General features: G+C 61.3%; 1 protein-coding gene across 1 annotated transcript; it reads left to right on the plus strand.

Annotated features, from left to right (window-relative positions):
- The first annotated feature begins 1,155 nt into the window (after positions 1 to 1,155).
- Positions 1,156 to 19,408, plus strand: APLP1 (amyloid beta precursor like protein 1). The gene is made up of 17 exons (XM_039513020.1): positions 1,156 to 1,362; positions 5,645 to 5,809; positions 6,285 to 6,414; positions 6,631 to 6,743; positions 7,614 to 7,792; positions 7,964 to 8,202; positions 9,159 to 9,289; positions 9,664 to 9,738; positions 10,150 to 10,308; positions 10,790 to 10,918; positions 11,030 to 11,129; positions 14,714 to 14,878; positions 15,375 to 15,398; positions 15,516 to 15,586; positions 16,672 to 16,740; positions 18,306 to 18,449; positions 19,194 to 19,408. Exons 1-17 carry the CDS (start codon positions 1,294 to 1,296, stop codon positions 19,290 to 19,292), a joined length of 2,061 nt encoding a protein of 686 aa, XP_039368954.1. The 5' UTR covers positions 1,156 to 1,293; the 3' UTR covers positions 19,293 to 19,408.
- Positions 19,409 to 21,911: the final 2,503 nt, after the last annotated feature.

Here is a 21,911-nt window from a genome sequence, read left to right on the forward strand (position 1 = left end):
GGGGAGTGGTGGTGTAGTGGGGTGGGGTGGGACTCAGGACTGCTGGGTTAGAGACTATAAGGCAATGGTGCCAATCATCTGCCAGGCCTTGCTCAGTGTCCTAGGAAGAGCGCAGAGCCACACTGACCTGTGTGCGCTACAGGGTGTGTGGGCCGCTCTGTGCAGGCCCCACATTGCAGTGTCTGGGGCCTGTGTCCAGACTCCCTTGCTTGTGGGAAGCTGTCCCCATCTGGGTGTCTCGCCCGCCCTTGGGGCTGCAGGGCCCCCCCACACACACCCCCTCCCGGACCCGGTCTGGCTTGGGCCCGGTGGCCCTGGCGTGGGGGCGGGGGGTTGGGCTGCACCACCCTGGGAAGGGGAGGAGAGGGCAGGGGTGTCTGTCCATCCTGCGCCAGCGTGGGCCTGTCCCTCTGGCCCTGGGCTGCCACATCCCCAGGAGTGGGGCTTATCCCCTCTGTCTGCCCTGCTCCCTGGCTGGGGTCTGGCGGGCGGGGGCAGGGGGTGTCTCTCCTGCTCCTGGCTGCGGGTCTGGAGGGGTGGGGTCTGTTCCTGCTCCCTGGCTGTTGGGGAGGCTCTCCCTGCTCCCTGGCTGTGGGTCTGGTGGGGGTCTGTCCCTGCTCCCTGGCTGGGGGTCTGGCAGGGGAGGGTGTCTCTCCCTGCTCCCTGGCTGCGGGTCGGGCGGGGGGGGGGTCTGGTCCTGCTCCCTGGCTGTGGGGGGGGGGGCTCTCCCTGCGCCCTGGCTGTGGGTCTGGTGGGGTCTGTCCCTGCTCCCTGGCTGTTGCGGGGGGGGGGCTCTCCCTGCTCCCTGGCTGTGGGTCTGGTGAGGGTGGGGGGTCTGACCCTGCTCCCTGGCTGTGGGTCTGGCAGGGGTGGGGTCTGTTCCTGCTCCCTGGCTGTTGGGGGGGGCTCTCCCTGCTCCCTGGCTGTGGGTCTGGGGGGGTCTGTCCCTGCTCCCTGGCTGTCGGTGGGGGGGGGGCGCTCCCTGCTCCCTGGCTGGGGGTCTGCAGGGTGGGGTGGCTGTCCCGGCTCCTGGCTGTGTGTGTGTATGGGGGTGGCTGCGTCTGTCGCGGGGGTGTCCGGGCTGGGGCGGGGCCTGCCGGGGCTGCAGCTGGCGGGCCAGGCTCCTCCTGTCACAACCCAGCCGGAAGGGAGCCGCAGCGAGCTTGGGGAGAGCGCCGAGCCGAGCCGAGCCCGGGAAGACGAGCTTGGGGCGGGGGGAAGCGAGCGCAGGCGAGCCCGGGGGCACCCAGTGCGGGGAGCTCAGGTTCGGCGGTTCGGCTCGGAGCCGCGGCCATGGCTCTGCCCGCGGGGCTCTGGGCAGCCTGGATCCAGCTGGTGCTGAGCGCCGGAGCCACCAGCCAGGTGAGGGGGCTGGGGGGGCAGGGCGGATGTGTGGGGGTGGGGCATGCCTGGTTGGGGGCGGTGAGGGGCGCCCAGGCAGCGCCCTGTGGAGGCTTTGCTGGAGGGGGGCGTTGTTCCTGGGTAGCCATGGGTGGCCTGGAGGCGGGGGGAGGCAAAGAGGGGTGTAAATCACCCCACTTCCCTTTTCCCTCACCTGGGGCAGGCCACGACGTAGGCCAAGCCCCCCCCTGCTCCTGTGTGTAGTTGGGGGGGGGGGTTCTTAGCGGGAGCTCTCCAGATGTGACTGTTTGGGGTGGAGGGAAGTGAGGCACAGAGGGACTTACCAAGGTCACCCCATGAGCAAGAGATAGAACCCAAGAGTCCTGACTCCCAACACCCCCTGCACTAACCCACCAGATCCTGCTCCTGCTTCACTCCCTGAGTCAGGAGAGAACCCAGGAGTCCTGCCTCTCACCAGACCCTGCTCCGCTCCCAGAGCCAGGAGAGAACACAGGAGTCCTGGCCCCTACTCTCAGGGCCCTGATGCCCCATGCTATGTGGTAAGGGGTAGCAGCAGCAGTGGGCGATGCCCTGGACCCCAGACTCCAGGTCTCATGTGGGGGTGTCCCTGCAGTACCCCCTTTCCCCAGGCATTCCCCATGGCTCTATTCTGGGACCCTCTGGTTGGGCCTGGAAGCCCCACAGATTAGGATGGGCCTGACCTGGAGCTGCCCTCTCGCCCCCCATGAGAGTTTCCTGGGGAGGGTCACTGTGCCCCATGCCAATGGGGCAGCCTAGTGTTTTGGGGGAAGGGAGCCTACTTCCTTGGATGGCATGATCACCACTGAGCTGTGGGTCCCCCCCCCGGCCTGTGGGGTTCCAGCCCTGCATATGGGAGCCCCCCTGGACATCAGCTAATGCTGAGCTCCCCCCAGCAGCCCCCAGTCTCTGGCAATGCCCCTGGCTGACCCCAAGCAGGCCTGGTTAGCATTCATGTCCCTGGTGCCACTGGCTGGCATGGCACATGGGGCAGTGCCACAATGGCCATGCTTGTTATGCTGCCAGTGGTAAGTGGGCCTCGTGCCTGCTGGGCTATGGAGCCATGGGGGGAACCTCCCCCCCCATCATCCTGGGCACCCAGCTCTATCCCATGCCAGCTGCTCTGGGTCAAGCTGGGCGGAAGGGGAGCAATGGGAGCAGTCGGGGCCTGAGAACCTAGATTCCCCCCCCCACATATGCCCCATCATGCAAGGCAGCGCCAAGGGACAGATTGGGGGTGGGGGCAGTGCCCCATCAGTGCTGCAGGAGGGGAAGGGTAGGGAACCCCCTGCTGGTGCAAGGTCCCTCTGCCCTGCTGTGCCCTGTCTCTGGGAGCTTTAACCCCCCGTCCCCCGCCACCATGTTCAGTGCCCTGCTGCTCTTGGGTTGATGGTTGGGGCCTGGTCTTTGGAGGGGTTGGTTCTGGTGCCCAGCCCCCCCGCCAACCCCTAGACCTCCCTCCCCTCACAGAGCTGGAATCGAACCTAGGAGTCCTGACTCTTGGCTCTGGGCCCCTTGATACCAGAAAGCCAAACTGGATAGAAGTGAGGAGGGCTGGGTGGGGAGCCAGGACTCCTGGGTTCTTTCCCTGGCTCTGGGAGAGGAGTGGGGTCTAGGGGTTAGAGCAGGAGGGCTCCGGGACAGGACTCCAAGGTTCTATCCCAGCTCTGGTAGGGGAGTGAGGTAGAGTGCCATAACTTCTATTCTAGATGATGTGTGTGGGGAGGGGGTTCTTCTGTAGTGGGGGATGCTGCTCCCCCCATGGCTACCTTTGCTCCCCACAGGAATCTGGGGAGATCCCTCCATCTGCCCTCGATCCTATGTTGTTGCCAGTTACCAACCTCCCCCCCCACCCCCAGCTTGCCATCTGGTGCCTTAATTTACTGATGGATGTAGCATGGATAATTCATGGGCTGGAAGGGGAGACAAGGAGCAGGGATGGGTGGGGGAGGGAGGGACAGAAAGTAGAGGGAAGGGTGGATGGGGTGGGAAGGGGATGGGTAGGGGGCACAGCTCGTAATTTTCACCCTGGCAGCCTCCGTTCCTTCTGTTGTCCCCCTCCCCCACTGGTTCCCCTTCTGCCGCATTAGCTGCCATCCCATTAGCTGCCCCATGCAGCATCTAACCCCCTTCTCACCCTCCCCAAGACGCTGGGCTGGCGGGAGGTTGAAGTCAGCCCAGGCTAAATCGTGGCAGCTGCTGAAAAGCCGAGAGTGAGCAGCTTAGCCAGGGAGAGCTGGGGTAATCCGGGCTGAACCGGGGCCAGCTCCCTCTGGCATCCCCCACCAGCACCAGCCCTGCCCCCCCACAGCACAGAGACAGCCCCCCGCCCAGACAGTGCCCCTCCCCCATAGAGACGCAGCCCCTGCCCCTCCACGGTTCCTGCCCCACCATTGCCCCTCCACAGCTCCCTACCCCCCCCCTCAGTGCCTCTCCCCGACAGAGACACAGCCGCTGCCCCCATGTCCCTGCCCAGCCAGAGCCCCTCCCAGGACACAGCCACATGGCCCCCCACCTCAATGCTCTTCCCCCAGTGCATCGACACAGACCCCTGCCCCACCATTCCTGCCCAGCCAGTTCCCCTCCTCCACAGAGGCACATCTCCCTGCCCCCCACTTCCCTCACCCATCTAAGGGCTCCCCATCTTCCATGCACCACACAGAGAGATGAGGGTCACCCTACTGGGAAGGAGAAGGGAAACACTCTGCACCCCTCCCCTGAAACCTGATACTCCCCCAAATGGGTACCCAAGTGGGGGCTGAGAAAGGAAGAGCCCTCCTGACACATATGGGGGGATCCTGGGGTCTCTGACCTTCACTGGGGCATCTGAGCTCGGGGCAAGGGTGAGGCCCCTGGGATTATGGCCCAGTGCCACAAAACAGGGCAGAGAATCCCGACCTGCAGCCCCTGCTAGCCCAGCCCTGCCCCCGACTGCTCTGCCAGTGCCCCTCACTCCCGACCCACAGGCCCCGCTAGCCCAGCCCTGCTGGTGCCCCTCCCTCCCTCCCGACCCGCAGCCCCCTGGCTACCCTGGCAGGGTCGAGAATGAGCCCTTTGTTGTTGTTTTGGTTGGGTTGGGTGAGGCTGTGAAAGGCGGTTTGTTAAAGGGCCAAGGCTGGCACTGTGCCGGGCGGGGGCAGGGATGGCACCTGGTTCCTCGGTCCCAGGGCTCCGTGGGGGAGGGGGGCAAATGGGGGGCAGAGATCCCATTTTCTCAGCAGTGATGAGAGGTAATGGTGGGATATGGGGGAATGAGAGGGGGAGGGGCTGGGATAGGGGGAAGGGAGGGTAAGTGGAGGGAGGGCTGGGATCGGGGAGGGTGATCCTGGGGGACGAGAGGTGGGGAGAGGGGCTGGGATGGAGGGGAAGGAAGGGTGAGTGGAGTGGGGCTGGGATGGGGGAGGGTGATCCTGAAGGGGGTTATGTGTGGGAGAGGGAGCAGATGATGGGGGAGGGTTATTTAAAATTCCTTCTGGGAGACAGTCTCCATGGCGACCAGGAAGATCGGGCAACTCCATGGGGAGCAATTACCGCAGCAACAACATCCCTGTGGTTGCTTGGGAGAGAGAGAGAGAGAGATGGATGGGGGGGGGGGGAGGGAGATGAATGTGTCACTGAGCCACCCCTAGGGGTCCTCCAGCTTTGACAGAGCCCCCAAACCTGACCCACAGCCCTCCAGCTGCTGACCTAGAGGGAGAAGCCTCCGTGTCCCATTCCCTGCCCCCCTGAGCCAGCCAGTCCCTGCCCTGCTTAGATCGCAGCTGTTGCCCCCTCGAGGGGAAAGGCCCTGTGCACACTGAAGGGGAGGTGGGGCGGGATCAGCTGGGAGCCCAATCTGGCTCCAGGATCGGGCTCCCCCACCTGGCCACAGGGTGCTGGCACCTCCTGCTCTCATCCCAGCAAGACGGGCAGGAATGGCATGTCTGGCGGGTGCAGTGGGGTTGAGTGTGGCGGGGCAGGGCAGGCTGGGCACTTATCTCTCCCCCCATGGCAGGCGCTCAGTGTGGCGAGGGTGGAGCAGTCCAGGCACTAACCCCTCCCCCTGTGGCTGGCACTGGGCATGGCAGGGGTGGGTGGGCCAGGTGCTAACCCCTCCTTCCCCCATGGCAGGTGTGGGCATGGTGCGAGTGGGGCTGGCCAAGGACTAACCCCTCCCCGCACGGCAGGTGTGGGGCTGGCCAGGCGCTAACCCCTCCCCCCATGGCAGGGGCTGGACATGGCAGGGGTGAGGCTGGATGGGCACTAACCCCTCGCCCTGTGGCAGGTGCTGGGTGTGGCAGGGGCCCCTGTGTCCGAGCCCCAGGTGGCCGTGTTCTGTGGGAAGCTGACCATGCATCGAAACCTGCAGACAGGCGGGTGGGACCCTGACGCTGCCGGCGCCCGCAGCTGCTTCCGCAACCGCCAGGAGATCCTCACCTACTGCCAGGAGGTACCTGCCCCACAGCTCCTCCTGCCCCACGGCTCCCCCACAACCCATGGTCTCCCCCTGTACCCTCCACACTTGCATCCTGCCAGGCGATCCTCGCCTACTGCCAGAACGTACCGACCCCCTCTCTCCCACACTCCCTGCCGCCTCCCTCCCCTATGCAGCCTCACACGGGCCCCCTCCCAACAGCTCCTTTTCCATGGTCTGTTCCCCACCAGTGATGGGGTCTCCTCGTGCTGCGCTCTTCACACAACAGTGCAAAGGGCTGAAAGATATTTGGAGGTGGGGGGCTGATCTGTCCCCAGGGGAGACCCAGGGGTGAGGAAAAAGGGGCAGAGACCCCTATTGAATCCCTGCTGCCCCATGGTTCTTCCCCACGGCCCCTGCTGTCTGCCTCCATCTTTGGGGGGCGGGGCAGGATTTTATGCCCCTATTGACCCCATCGGTGATAACTGCCTGCCCCCCATCTGCCCCACAGGTGTACCCCGAGCTGCAGATCACCAATGCAGTGGAAGGCACCCAGCCAGTCACCATCGACAACTGGTGCAAGAAAGGACGTCCCCAGTGCAAGGGGCATCGGCACATCGTGGTGCCCTACAGGTGCCTGGGTGAGTGGGGTTGGAGGCAGGATGCCTGGGTTCCATCCCTGACTCTGGGAGGGGACTGAGGTTTAGTAGGTAGAGTTGGGGGGCTGAGAGCCAGGAATGCTGGGTTCTCTCCCCAGCTCTGGGAGGGGAGGAGGGTCTGGGGGTGCAAACAGGGTGTGTGGGGGCCATGCTGACCCTGTGTGTGTGTCATCCCCTCTCACCCCCCACCCCCGCCAGTGGGTGAGTTTGTCAGTGAAGCGCTTCTTGTGCCTGACACCTGCAAGTTCCTACATCAGGAGAAGATGGATTCATGTGAGAGCTACGTCTACTGGCATGGCGTGGCCAAGGAGGTGAGTGTGGGCAGGGGTGCTGGAGGACCCCAATGTCATCTCTGGGCTGCCAGTGCACCCCCTTGGGGAGACTGCCCCTTACAGGCACCAGCGTGTACCACTACCTTCTGGGAGAGTTGGGGTGGGGCTTCTTGGGAGATACCACTCTCATGTAGGGTAGGCGAGGGTTCAGGACAGACAATTGAGGGGAGGGGGGCTTGAGAGATACCACTGCCATCTGGGGAGGGAATTCTTGGGAAATACCATTGCCATTTGGGAGCAGGGAGTTTTGGGGAGATATCAGGGGGGCAGTTTGTGGAAGATACCACTGCTATTAAGAGGGATATCATTGCCATCTGGGAAAGGTCTAGTGCAGGGGTTCTTAAACTGGGGGTCGGGACCCCTCGGGGGTCACAGGGTTATTACATGGGGGGTCGTGAGCTGTCAGCCTCCACCCCAAATCCCGCTTTGCATCCAGCATTTATAATGGTATTAAATTAAAAACACCTTTTTATATATTTATAAGGTGGGTCGCTTGCTATGTGAAAGGGGTCACCAGTACAAAGGTTTGAGAACCACTGGTCTAGTGGGATACCATGGCCATAAGGGAGGGTTGGTGGGGGAGGGTAAGTCTGAGGACATACCATTGCCACAGGGGAGTAGGCAGTTTTCAGGACATACCATTGTTGAGGGGAATTTTTTGGAAAATATTGTTGCTATTAGGGGGTGTTAGGAGATACCACTGCCATTGCGGGGGAGCTCTCAGGAGATACCCTTGCTATTGAGGAGGAGTTATTGGGAGATACCACTGCCTTGGAGGTAGGCGGGGGGTGGTGCTTGTTGATATACCAATGCTGGATTGTGTAAGAGTGTCTGATGCTGCTCCCCCAGGCCTGCAGCAGTGAGGGGCTGGAGCTGCACAGCTATGGGATGCTGCTGCCCTGTGGGGCTGACCGCTTCCGGGGCGTGGAGTACGTGTGCTGCCCCTCACTCCCCCTCCCTGTCCGGCTGGAGGAACCCACCCCGGTGCCCCGCAACATGGCCCACCTGAAGGAAGAGCCCAAGAGCAGGTGAGGGGACATATAGGGCACTGTTATGGGGGAGCTTGCACCCTGTCTCCTTTGCTCGGGGCATTGCTGCAAGGGAAGCTCACAGCCCCCCCAATCCTTTGTGACTTGGGGCACTGCTGCGAGGGAAGCTCACAGCCCATCCCTGATTCTTTCCCTTCAACCCTGCTGTAGTGAGAGGCTCCCAACAGGCTGGGCCCCCATGGAAGAGGAGACACTGGAGGCAGATGGGGATGGGGAGGAGGATGTTGAGGAGGAGGAAGAGAATGAAGGACCCAGGGACAGTGCAGATGACACTGACCCCTTCCCTGCCACCTGGGATGACTATTTTGTGGAGCCCGGTTACTACGACGACAGCGTCACCCAGACCACCATCACCACCACCACGCGGACCACCGAGGAGGAGGGCAAAGGTGAGATCCAGTCCCTGGGCAGGGGGCAGCTGCGTGGAGCGGAGGGGGTGGCTGTCCACAATCCTCCAGGGCAGATGACTGCAGGGACAGAGCTGGAAGTTTCCGACAATTCCCAGGGGCAGGGTGCTGCTGGGAGGTGGAGCTGGCAGTTTCCCATCTCCTGGGGCAGGCGCTGCTGGAGGGGGGGGAGCTGGCGGTTTCCCAGGATCCCCTGAGGCAGGCGCTGCTGGGTGGCAGGGGAGGGACTGGCAGTTTCCCAGAATCCCCTGGGGCAGGGTGCTGCTGTGGGGAGAGCTGGCAGTTTCCCGTCCCCTGGGGCAGGCGCTGCTGTGCTGACCCTTTCAGGCGGGGTGGGAGTTCCCAGGCGAAGGGGGATGGCACAGCCTGGCACGGAGCTGATGCACCTGCGGATTCGGGGGCGGGAGATGAAAACAGCCCAGGCAGCTGAGCATCCCATCTCTTCCCCACATCACAATGTGGCTCCTGTTCTGTGTGGCACTGTGCCCAGCTGTGCCAGGCTCAGAGGCAGCCACCGGAGACCCTCCACCCCGCCTGGGCTGAGGAGAAACTGCAGCCCAATACCCCAGTGCAGTGCTAGGGGGCGCTCAGCTGCAGGGGTGGGGGCTCAGCAGGGGGCGCTGTGCTGTGGGGAGTGGGGCAGGGGCTCAGCAGGGGGTGCCATGCTATGGGGAGTGGGGCAGGGGCTCAGCAGGGGGTGCCGTGCTGTGGGACAGGGGCGCGGTGGAGGATGCTGTGCTGCAGGGAATGGGGCGGGGGCTTGGTGGGGTGCGCTGTGCTGCGGGGAGTGGGGTGGGGGTTTGGCGGGGTGCGCCATGCTGTGGGGAGTGAGGGGGGACACCGTGCTGCGGGGGCAGCCGGGCTCGGCGGGGCTGTGGGGCATGGCCCGATGGGGGCTCATTAGGGGGTACCAAGCTGACAGCCCCTCTACCCCACAGCCAGCCCTACCCCGCACCCCACAGATGGCGTGGACATCTACTTTGAGATGCCAGGTGATGGGAGTGAACACGCCAACTTCCTGCGAGCCAAGATGGACCTGGAGGAGCGCAGGATGAAACAGATTAACAAGGTGCTTGGGGGGAGGGATTCAACCCCCCCACATCCACCATCCTGCCCCCCCCCCCTTGGTTTTCCCCAGCACGGTAGCCCACACATGGGCACCGCCCCCACGCCCTCCATGTCTGCAGGGGTCTCTCCATGGCCAGTTCCACATGGCCAGGGCTGCCCCCGACTCACCTTTCAGAAGGTCCTGTCAGGTTCTGACCCCCTTGCTGCCATGGGAGCATGTTACCATGTCTGTATGTGGCCCGTGTTGGTGGCCTGTGCACCGGCGAGCATGGAGCGGGACTGTGGAGCTTGCAAGCCTGGGGGATGCAGGCTGACAACAGGCAGGGTGCTGGATGTAGGGCCAGGCCCCCCATTCATCCCCGGTCCCCCCCACAGGTGATGAAGGAGTGGGCCGAGGCGGACAACCAGGCCAAGGAGCTACCCAAGGCTGACCGGCAGGCGTTGAACGAGGTGAGGCCCATGTCTGCTGGGAGAGCAGGGTGGGGCTTCCCCCACAGGTTCATGACCCCGCCCCCTCCCCGCCCACTCCCTCCTGACCCCGAGGGCTGTCCCACAGCCACCCTACGGTGGCATCAAGTCTGCCTGAGGGGTTGGGGGACCCCACTCATTTGCCCCTGACCCACTGGCGCCCCTCACTTCTCCCCTATGGGTTCCTGGCCCGGCCTGACTGACTAGCCCCGCCTCCTCTGACCTCCCTGGCCTCACCCATTTGAGTTCTTGACCATGGCCCCACTCCCTGCTTCCCCACCCCGGGATGGTTGCCGCCCCACCTCCAATAACCTTCCCCCCTGGATTCTCAGCTCCGCTCCCTTGAGGGCTCCTGGCCTGGCCCCCGCTGACCCCCGGCCCCTCCCCACACAGCATTTCCAGTCTATCCTGCAGACACTGGAGGAACAGGTGGCGGGCGAGCGGCAGCAGCTGGTGGAGACACACCTGGCCCGGGTGGTGGCCCTGCTCAATGACAATCGGCGCGTGGCACTGGAGAGCTACCTGAGCGCCGTGCAGAGCGACAGCCTGCAGGTGGGCAAGGCAGCCTTGATCCGGGGGCACTGGATCCTGGGGGGGAGGGGGTAGGTCAGCCTAGAATGGGTTCTAGAACGGGGTGCCAATTGGTTGGCTCAGATGCCATGTTTGCCCTGGATTGGCTGCCCCAGCTGGAGCAAGTGCTGCATAGGTTGGTGGGATGAGCCAGTTTAGAACAGGTTCTAGAAGGGGTTCTAGGGTAGGAACACTGATTCGCCAGCTCTGACTCCTTCTCTCTCCTGTATTTGGCTGCCTCAGTTAGAGCAAGTGCTGTGTGGATTAGTGGGAGTGGGTCAGTCTAGAACAGGTTCTGAAGTTGAGATTTCTATTGACTCTGCCTCTCCCCTGCAACTGACTGCCCAGCCAGAGCAAGTGCTGAATGTATTGGCAGGGGTGGGCCAGTCTAGAATGTATTGTAGAGTAGGGGTGCTGATTGGCCGGCTCTGACTCCACTTCTCCCCTGCGATTGGCTGCCCAGCCAGAGCGGGTGCTGCCGGCGCTGAGGCGGTACATTCGGGCGGAGCAGAAGGACCAGCGGCACACGCTGCGGCACTACCAGCATGTTCGTGCTGTCGACCCTGAGAAGGCCGAGCAGATGAAGTTCCAGGTGGGGATCCCCCCATGCCCTCAACCATCCCCCACCCCCGGTGGTCAGGGGAGAGGAGCACCTGTCCTAACAGCCCCCCGTCTGTCTGTCTCCTCCTCCATCTGTCCCCAGGTGTACACCCACCTGCATGTCATTGAGGAGCGCATGAACCAGAGCCTGGCCCTGCTGTACAAGAACCCTCAGCTCTCTGTGGGGTTGCGGGACCAGATACGTACGTATCCCGACGGCCCCTCCCCTGACAGGCCTTCGCCCGGCTCTCCGCAGGGCTGTGGGACCAGATATGTATATACCCCGACGGCCCCCTCCCCCGGCTCTCCATGGGGCTGCAGGACCTGATATGTACGTACCCCAATGGCCCCTCCCCCAACGGCCTCCTCCCCCGGCTCTCCGCGGGGCCAGATATGTATGTGCCCCAATGGCCCGGCTCTCTGCAGGGCTGTGGGACCAGATATGTATATACCCCGACGGCCCCCTCCCCCAGCTCTCCATGGGGCTGCAGGACCTGATATGTACGTACCCCAATGGCCCCTCCCCCGACGGCCTCCTCCCCTGCCTCTCCGCGGGGCTGTGGGACCAGATACGTAGGTAACCCAATGACCCCTCCCCCAACAGCCTCCCCCGGCTCTCCGTGGGGCTGCGGGACCAAATACGTACATACCCCGATGGCCCCTCCCCTGGCTCGCTGCGGGACCAGATACATATGTATCCTGCGGCCCCTCCCCCAGCTCTCCACGGGGCTGCAGGACCAATACATTCATACCCCGACGGCCCCTCCCCCGGATTTCTGCAGGACCAGATATGCATGTACCCTGACGGCACCCCCTGGCTCTTCACTGGGCTGTCGGACCAGATGCGTATGTACCCCAGCAGCCCCCCCCCCCCCGCCCCCAGCTCTCCACAGGGCTGCAGGACCAGATAGATATGTACCCCAGCAGCCCCTCACCTGACAGCCCCCTCGCCTGGCTCTCTGTGGGACCAGGTACATCCATACCCCGATAGCCCCTAAATGGCCCTTCCCCCAACAGCCATCAGGGCTGCAGGACCAGATACATACATACATACATACATACATACATACCCCAACAGCCCCCTGATGGCCCAGGGCCCTGACATCCCTCCCCCCTGACAGCCCCCTGGCTCTCCATGGGGCTGAGGGACAAGATACATACAAACCCTGGTGGCCTGGCCCCCCAACATCTCTTCTCCCGATGCTCCCCCTCCCGCAATGTACCCAGCTTCCCAAAGGTCTTTGCCCCCGGTGGCCACCGCCCCCAATGGCCAGTGTCCCTGCTGGCCCAGCCCCACCAATGCCCCCTTCCCCTTACATTGCCTTCCCCCAATGACCTCCCTCAACATCCCCCTCACCCACCCCTGGGTGGTGGGACCTGTGTGTACCCCCTGCCAACTCCACCCCCAATACTCCCTCCCCACCCCTCCCCCGTGACACCCACCCCACCAACTAGGTGTGTGTGCTGCCCTTGCCCGGCTCTCAGAGGGGCTGTGGGAGCTGGCATATACATACCCCACACCCAGGGGCAGCAAATTGTATGGGCCCGTGGTGCCCTCGTTTTACCAATACGAGAGCACAGGGGCCCGGCTCCACCAAAGTTCGGGGCCGGGTCTCTTTCCCCGGCCCCACCTGCCATCCCTGGGCAATTTAAAAGGGCCTGGAGTCCCCGCTGCCACCACTGGCAGTGCAATGGAGCTAAGGACACTCCACTTCCAGAAGCGGCTGGCATGTCCCTGTGGCCCCAGGGGGGTGGGGGGGGCTCTGCGTGCTGCCCCAACCCCAAGCGCCAACTCTGCCAACAGTGGCCAATGGGAGTTGTGGGGGGTGGTGCTTGCAGGCAGCGGTGCGTGGAGACCTCTCAGGCCCCCCACCTAGGAGCTGCTGCCAGAGGGGGGTGCAGGTCACTTTTGGGAGCCACCCGAGGTAAGCGCTGCACCCCTCACCCTCTCCCACACGCCAACCCCCTGTCCCAGCCCAGACCCTGCACCCAAACTCCCTCCTAGAGCCTGCCCCCTGCATCCCCTCATGCACCCCAACCCCCTGCCCCAGCCCAGACTCCGCCCCCAAACTCTCTCTGAGCCTGCACCCCCCTTCTGCACCCCAACTGCCTGCCCCAGCCCAGAGCCTGCATCCAAACCCCCAGCCTGCACCACCCAAACTTCCTCCCAGAGCCTGACCACTCCTACACCCAAGATTCCACCTAGAGCTTTAGGCAGGGGTGCGTGTGTGGGCGGGGGGGGGACTTGGACCCGTTCTGGGCACCACCAAAAATATATATAAACCTGTCGCCCCTGCCCACACCCATCTGGGATGCCTCCTACACCTCACCCTGCCCTGACACCCTCGTGCTCAGCTCTGGGAGGGGGGAGTGAGATCTATTGGGTTAGAGCAGGGAAGCTGGGAGCCAGGACTCCTTGGTTCTATCCCTGACTCTGGGAGAGGAGTGGGGTGAGACGGCTTCAGTCACAGAGACCCTCTCAGGACTGTTACCTGATGTACTTAAACTACTTCTGAGCCCGTTTTCCCTGCCAGTTTGGGACTCCAGAACCCTGGCTTGTTGAGCCAGACACGCTAGTCTGCTGCAACACAGACCCAGGTCTGGTCCATGCCCCTAAAGCTGCAGACTTTAACCAAAAACTGCTCAAGTCACCTATCTCCAGCACCCAGACACCTAGTTCCCAATGGGATCCAAACGTCAAATAAATGTGTTTTACTCTGTATAAAGCTTATACAGGGTAAACTCATAAATTGTCCGCCCTCTATAACACTGATAGAGATGCACAGCTGTTTGCTCCCCCAGGGATTAATCGCTTACTCTGGGTTAATTAATAAACAAAAGTGATTTTATTAAGTATATAGAGTAGGATTTAAGTGGTTTCAAGTAATAACAGACAGAACAACATAAGTTACCAAACAAAACACTCAAGTCTAAGCCTAATACATTTAAGAAACTGAATACAGGTAAATCTCACCCTCAGAGATGTTCCAATAAGCTTTTCTCACAGACTAGACTCCTTTCTAGTCTGGGCCCAATCTTTTCCCCTGGTACAGTCCCTGTTAGTTCCAGCTCAGGTGGTAACTAGGGGATTTCTCATGACTGGCAGCTCCCTTTGTTCTGTCCCCCCCCTTTTATATCTTTGGCACAAGGGAGGAATCCTTTGTCTCTCTCTGGGTTCCCACCCCTCCTTCTAAATGGAAAAGCACCAGGTTTAAGATGGATTCCAGTATCATGTGACATGTTCACATGTCCTGTGAGACTTCATTAATCACTGGCTGGTACCCAGGAAGGCTTACAAGTAAACAGAGCTATTTACAACCAATTATCCTAGTTAATGGGCGCCATCAAGATTCCAAGCCACCATTAATGGCCCACACTTTGCATAGTTACAATAGGACTTCAGAGTAATACGTCATATTTCTAGCTTTAGATACAAGAAAGATGCATACATACAAATAGGATGAACACACTCAGTAGATTATAAGCTTTGTAATGATATCTTACAATTGACCTTTTATATGAAGCATATTCCAGTTACATTATATTCACACTCGTTTGCACTCCATATGTTTTATGGAAATATGCTATGTCCCATGGGGTTTAGTGGTTAGAGGGAAGGGGTGGGGGAGGCTGGGAGCCAGGATTCCTGGGTTTTATTCCCAGGTCAGGGAGTGTAGTGGGGTCTAGTGGTTAGAGCAGGAGGCCAGGTTCCCAAGAGGGTGGTAGGGATGCTTCTTGCTGGGGAAGGTCTCTCCCTGCTGTGACCCGTATCCCCTGGTCTCTTTAGAGGAGCTGCTGCAGGCAGAGCGGGCAGGGACCAGCAGCCTGCTCACCACGTCCATCTCCGAGACACGCACCACCGAGGAGTTCCTGCCGCTGGACAGTAGTGAGGACCTAAGCCCCGAGGACCATCCTGATCACCTGGGGGCCGGGAACTTCTTCCAGGGGGAAGGTGAGGGGGTGGGGCCAGAACCTGGGGGGATGGATCCTATGGGGACAGGGGCAGGGCCAGAACCTGCAAGGGCAGAGCCAGAGCCTGAGCCTGTGGGGCAGGAACTGATGAGGAATCCACAACCTGCTGGGACAGGACTAGAACCTACAGGGCTGGGACTGTAGAGAAGGTAAAAAGGGACAGGGCCAGAAGCTTTGAGGGTGAAGGGTGAGGCCAGAACCCAAAGCATCAGGCCAAGGGCAGGGAAGGGGCAAAAACTGGTGGGAGAAGTGCTGTGGGGCAGGGAGGGGGATTTGAAGGGGATACCCCCCATGTGCCTGTGCCAGGCTGTGTGTGCTGGGACAGGGCAGTTTATTTTCCATGGGGGGAGTCAGCATGGGCCCCCCAGCTCCCACCTCAACATGTCTGTTGTCTCTGCTCTGTGTCTCTTCCTGTCGCTCCCCCACCCCACGGGCTGTCTTCTTCCGCCACTCCCGCGGGGACCCCTCCTCGTCAGACTCCCAGCCAGCCACAAAGAAAGGTGAGTGCCTGGGGGTGACCGACTGCACCCCATCCCCTCGCAGCGATCAGCCTGCTTGACTTTTACTCGCCAGGACTACTTCCCCCACTGCCTACGTGACTTTTTTCTTCCCCACAGCCTCGGGGATGGCGGCGGAGTATGACTACCTCACCAGCGAGAAGATCCCATTGGGCGAGGATGAGCAGAGGGTGAGCAGATCTGGGGACTCGAGGGCCACCCCACATTAGTGAGTAGGGGTGGGAGGGGAACAGCTGCTCTGGGGTGCACAAGACCTTCCCCTGGATGGAATGAGGGCACAGCTTGACATGACCCCCCTCAGCTGGGGATGTGGGTGCAATGCATGATGGGAGAGCAGCTTGATGTGACTTCCCATGAATGGAATGAGGGCACAGTGCATTATGGAAGACACGGTCTCCTCCAAGACTGTACAGGCAAGTCTTATGTTACGCGGGGGTTCCGTTCCAAGGTTAGCGCGTAAAGCGAAAACCGATTATACTCAAAATTACATCCCCAAGCCCTTTAAATCCCAGCCCACAGCTCCAGCACGCGGGCTGGGGCCGGCATTTAAAGGGCTCCTCTGGGCTCCCCGCTGGGGAGCCCTTTAAATGCCGGCCCCAGCCCAGCTGCCAAAGCTGAGGGCTGGGATTTAAAGGGCTCCACCGGGCTTCCCGCCGCAGGGAGCCCGGAGGAGCCCTTTAAATGCCGGCCCTGGCCCGGCTGCCGGAGTTCCGGGCAAGATTTAAAGGGCTCCACCAGGAGCCCGGAGGAGCCCTTCCCACAGCTCCCGCGACTGGGGTGGGGCAGCATTTAAAGGGCTCCACCAGGCTTCCCGCCGCAGTGGGGAGCCCGGAGGAGCCCTTTAAATCCCAGCCCGCAGCTTTGGCAGCCGGGCTGGGGCTGGCATTTAAAGGGCTCGGAGCTCCACGGTGTCTGAAGCCTCAGGCCCTTTAATTTGCCCCAGGGGCTACCAGCCACCTCTGCAGCTAGGAGCCCCCTGGGTGATTTAAAGGCCCTGGGACTCCCAGCCACAGCTGGTGCCCCAGGGCCTTTAAATCTTGAGGCCACGCCCCCTCAGGACTCCGGCCGTTCAGCGTACAGATGAAATCGCGCATGTTAAATGCGCGTAAGTTGCGGCAGACCTGTATGACGACAGTGTGTAAGGGGAATGCGGCTAAGCACCATTTACCCACAATACTTTGCACCCTGTTGCCATGGAGGGATAGGTGCCCTCTCTCAGCTCTAATGTGTCCCCCACACCCCACCCCACCCCCAGGTAAACATCTCCATGGGGGACATCAAAGAAGTGGTGTACAAGTCCCCGGAGATTCAGCGTGACGAACTGGTAAGTAATTGCAACATCCACAACGGCAGCGCTGCCTCCCCCACCCCGCCATGTATACCCTGCATCTGTGTCCCCCTGCAGCGCTGCCTCCCCCCACCCCGCCCTGTACACCCTGCAACCCTGTCCCCCTGCCGGGCTGCCGCCCCCACCCGCCAGGTACACCCTGCATCTGTGTCCCCTGCAGCGCTGCCTCCCCCCCCCCCGCCATGTACACCCCGTCTCTGTGTCCCCCTGCAGTGCTGCCTCCCCACCTCGCCATGTATACCCTGCATCTGTGTCCCCCTGCCGTGCTGCCTTCCCCCACCCGGTTCTGCCACATGTGTGTTACATCTGTCCCCCTGCAGCGCTGCTTCCCCCCACCCCACCATGTACACCCCGTCTCTGTGTCCCCTTGCAGCGCTGCCTGCCCCACCCGGCCATGTACACCCTGCATCCATGTCCCCCTGCAGCGCTGCCTCCCCCACCTGGCCATGTACATCCTGCATCCATGTCCCCTGCAGCCCTGCCGCCCCCCACCCCGCCATGTACACCCTGCATCCGTGTCCCCCTGCAGTGCTGCCTCCCCCCACCCTGCTCTGCCACGTGTGTGTTACATCTGTCCCCCTGCAGCGCTGCCTCCCCCCTCCGTGTGCACCCTGAATCTGTCCCCCTGCGGCGCTGCCTCCCCTGCCATGTGCACCCCGCAACTGTGTCCCACTGCAGTGCTGCTTGCCCCAACCAGCTCTGCTGCATGTGCCTTGAAACTGTCGTCCTGCAGTGCTGCCTTCCCCCCTGCTCTGCCACGTGCCCCCACATCTATATCCCCCTGCAGTGCTTCCTTCCTTCTGCTGTGTGCCCTGCAACTGTGTCCCCCTGCAGTGCTGACTCCCCCTGGCTCTGCTGTGTGGGACCTGGAACTGTGTCCCCCTGCAGTGCTGACTCCCCCTGGCTCTGCTGTGTGGGACCTGGAACTGTGTCCCCCTGCAGCACTTCCGCCCTCCAGCCCCGCTCCACCATGTGCATTTTGAAACTGTATCCCCCTGTAGTTCTGCCTTCTCGTGGCCCTGCCATGTGCGCTCCGCATCGCAGTTCCCCTGTGGTTCTCCCTTAAGCCCCTCCACTCCTGCGCGTGCACACAGCTAGGGGCACTCTACCACCATGTTCCCCTTTGCACTGGTGCCCCCACAGCTGCGTGCACCTTTCAACTTGCCCCCACCACCACCACCACCGTGATGGTGCCTCCTGCTCACTTGCCCCCTCCACCACTACTGGACGCAGTCTCCGTCCAGTAGCACCTCCTCCCATACGCAGGGCTGAGTGCATCCCCCATCTGCAGTCCCAGTCCTTCTGCTGTGCACCCCCAGATGCTGCAACCTCGCCCTTGCCCCATTGTGAGCCCTAGAAAGTCCCTGACAACCTGCACCCCACTCCTGGGGGATGGGGGGTAAAACTAACCTGAACCCTAAACTGGGGCTCTTCCTTCTAGGGCTGTGGGACCTGCCCCCTCCTTGCTAAGCCCCCCAGCCTCCCCTAGTGAGTCTATCAGGAAGGGGGAAGGAGCACATGACACTCTCTGTCCCCCACAGGAGCCAGACACCCTGGTAACCATTAACAGGGGTGCCCTGATTGGCCTGCTGGTGGTAGCAGTGGCGGTTGCCATGGTGATCATCATCAGTCTCCTGATGGTTCGCCGGAAGCCCTACGGGACCATCAGCCACGGCATTGTCGAGGTGACAACCCCTTCAACCCCTCACAGGGACCGCTCGCCTCATAGGACACTGGGTGGGGTGGCAGAGCCAGAGATGGAGCCCAGATGTCCTGGCTCCCAGCCCCCTGCCTTGCTCTGACCCAATGGACCCCACTTTCCTCCCAGAGCTCGGGACAGACCCAGGGGTCCTGGCTCCCAGCCCCTTGCCTTGCTCTGACCTACTGGAGCCCATTTTCCTCCCAGAGTTCAGGATGGACCCAGGGGTCCCAGCTCCCAGCCCCACTGTACTGCCTCCTAGCGATGGGGTTTGGGAAAAGGGCCGGAGCCTCCAGCCCCAGCACCCCTAACCACAGGTAGCGACTCCATGGGTGCTCCGAGGCTGGTGAGCACCCCCGACAGCTCACCGCCCCGCACCCCCGCTCCAGCTCACCTCCACCTCCTCCGTGAGCGTGCTGCTGCGTCCTGCTTCTCCTCCTTCCCTCCCAGCGCTTGCGCCGCAAAACAGCTGTTTTGCGGGGCAGGGAGGGATGGTGGAGGAGGGGGGAACGAGGCGGAGCCGGGGTGGGGATTTGGGGAAGGGATCCAATAGGGCAGTGAGGGGGTGGAGTTGGGGCGGGGACTTTGGGGGAGGGGGCGGGGCCAGGGGCAGGGAAAGGGTAGAGTCGGGGCGGGGCCAGTGCCGGGGGGCACTTGCCCCCACTGGCGCCAGAGAAAGTTGGTGCCTATGCCCCTAACCCCTGTGTCTGTCTGTCCATCCCTGGGGCAGGTGGACCCCATGGTGAGCCCCGAGGAGCGGCAGCTCAGCAAGATGCAGAACCACGGCTACGAGAACCCCACCTACAAATTCTTTGAGGAGATGCACTGAGAGGCCAGCCGCACCATGGGTGGGAGGGGCAGTGGGGGGACACAGAGTGAAGCATTCACAAACTGCTACCCCTCCCCCAACACTGGGAGAGGATTAAACCTGCTTCCCCCTCATGACTTCCTGTACCATCTCCCTTTCACCCCCTGTCCCCCCCACAATGCTACCCAGCCCCCCCAATGTGTCCCCCTCCAATGTTCCCCAGCCCCCACAACCCTGTGCCTAGTGCTCCCCCAGCCCCTTTCCCACCCTGGTTTCTAAACAGCCCCCACTGCCCCCATGGAATCATGTCCCTACAATGAGGGGGGCTTTGGGTGTGCTGTAATAGTGGTGGGGTGGGGGGGGGTCAATCCCATCAGCTGGGCTGTGGAGGATTCAGGGAGGTGTTTTTTCTAGGTGTTTTGAATGTGTGCACATGCACACAACGCCGTAACTACACCCAGCAACCCGCCAATGTGCACCTTCTTGTACGTGCAACGCTGTGACCTATGTCCACACAACGCAGACATGGCACCATAACCTACACCCAGCCCTACACACAGCACCACTTGTGTCCAAATCCATGTGCTGTTAGGTGCACACTTGCACACGCCCCTCGCTAGCTGTACTTAGTATCAGGGGGGCAGCCATGTTAGTCTGTATCAACAAAAGCAACGAGCAGTCCAGTGACACCTTAAAGACTAACATTTATTTGGGCATAAGCTTTTGTGGGTAAAAAACTACTTCTTCAGAGGCATGGAGTGAAATGCCTATATCTGTAACTTTCACTCCACGCATCTGAAGAAGTGGGTTTTTTTACCCATGAAAGCTTATGACCCACTAAATCTGTTAGTCTTTAAGGTGCCCCCGCACTTCTTGTTGTTTTAGCTGTACTTAATTTATTTTAAAGCTCGATTTGGGGAGGGTTGTTGGGGGGGAGTAGTGGGATAGGGTCACACTGGGGGATGCGAGAGGGTAAATCCACTTCCTATGACTGGAGGGCTCAGTGGCTGGAGCAGGCAGGACTAGGTAGCATCACCCTGGTTCTCTCCAGAGCCCACACTTGCCCCCTGCCCCACCAGTCTGTATTAAAATGTGTGTCCAATTTAATGCCATACAGAGGACTCCACAAACTCCCCACCCCAGTAGAATGGCTGAAATGAGCTATACCATCTTAACTCCTGCAGTGAGGGGGGCATTGGGGATATACTATCTGCCCCCCTGAAATGAAGGGGGGCAGAGTTGGGATATATCATGCCTGCTGCGGGGGGGGGGGGTGTACACCATCTTGTCCCTGGCTGTTGGGGGGGTGTATTTGGAACATACCACCTTACTCCCTGTGGGGGGGGAAGATGGGGTGGGGGTTAACAAAATAAAAAATGAGGGTAATTTATTTCCTCTGTAAACCTTCGTGCACGCTGGGTTTCTCCTTTGTTCCATCTGCGTTTAGTGTCGCTAAGGGAGCGTTCACGGTCCTGCGATCAAGGGAATTCTTTGCTCTGGGGCGGGGTTTTATTGCGGGGAGGAGGGGCGAGAGGTTCAGCTGGGAGGAGTCTTGGGGTATTCGGGATATACCATAGTGCCACCGGTAGAGGGGCACAGATTGGTACAGTCGGGAGCTACCATTTTACATCTGCAGGAGCAATGTTTTCTCCTCGCCCAGAAAGGTGCCTTTGGAATATACCATCTTAACCCGTGGAGCGGGGGGTTGCCTTGGGGATTTACCATCTTCATCGCTGGGAGGGGGGAAATTGCAGAGTCGCTGGCACCTCCCACCTGCACTCCTTAGGTGGGGGGGGGGCAAATCAAGGACTATGGGGACTTAGCCCTCTAACCCCCAGTGACACCCCAGAGGGAGGGATCCCCTTGATAATTCCACCCCCTAATATAGGCCCCCCAGTTGTTGCCGTGCCCCTATTTTGCATGTCTGTTTAGAGAAGGGAGGGATGACGGGGGGGGGGTGTTGATTGCCCTCCAAACACACCTACCCCCCAGGTCTCTTTCTCCACCCCCCTGTGCTTCTGTGCCCTGACTGCAGAGCACCAGGTGTTTTCTATTTCCCAGGCTGCTCGCTCTGCTTCACACCCTCCTCCGGGCTCACACAGTTGGGAATGGCAAGATGGAGAACGTCACCCGCTGCTAGCGGGGGGTGGGGGGGTGTTGTCCCCCCCGGCCACCACCCCTACTAATAAAATATTGTCACTTCCTGAAACCCACCATGTGCCTGGACTTTCTGTGCTGCTTGAAGTTGGGGGAGGCTGGGCAAAGAGAGATGCTGCCACGTGGGGTGTTAAAACTAGGGGCCGCTGTGTTGTATGGCGGGGTGGGGCTCAATAGGGAGCATCGCGCTGCAGGGAGCGAGGCCGGGGTCTCAGCAGGGGGTGCTGTGGTGTAAGGAGGAGGGCTCAGTAGGGGACGCCATGCTGCAGGGAGCAAGGTAGGGGGCGCTGTGGTGCAGGGAGCAGGGTGGGGGCTCAGCAGGGGGCGCTGTGGTGCAGGGAGGGGCGGGGGCTCAGCAGGGGGTGCCATGCTGCAAGGGGCTCGGTGCTGCAGGGTGCCTAGCTTGGCAGGGTGCACGGGGGGCTCAGTAGGCTCGCTCACCTCTTGCTGGCCCAGTACAGCACTAGGGGTGCTGTGCTTCTC

Source organism: Mauremys reevesii, linkage group 24 (genome assembly GCF_016161935.1).
Source record: "Mauremys reevesii isolate NIE-2019 linkage group 24, ASM1616193v1, whole genome shotgun sequence".
Lineage (NCBI taxonomy): Eukaryota > Metazoa > Chordata > Testudines > Geoemydidae > Mauremys > Mauremys reevesii.

Excerpts from the sequence above, each read along its gene's own strand:
- APLP1 (XM_039513020.1), top strand. The coding sequence starts at position 1,294 with ATGGCTCTGCCCGCGGGGCTCTGGGCAGCCTGGATCCAGCTGGTGCTG. Across the intron at positions 6,744-7,613 it reads GGCATGGCGTGGCCAAGGAG|GCCTGCAGCAGTGAGGGGCT; the intron begins GTGAGTGTGGGC and ends CTGCTCCCCCAG. Across the intron at positions 15,587-16,671 it reads TGGGCGAGGATGAGCAGAGG|GTAAACATCTCCATGGGGGA; the intron begins GTGAGCAGATCT and ends CCCCACCCCCAG.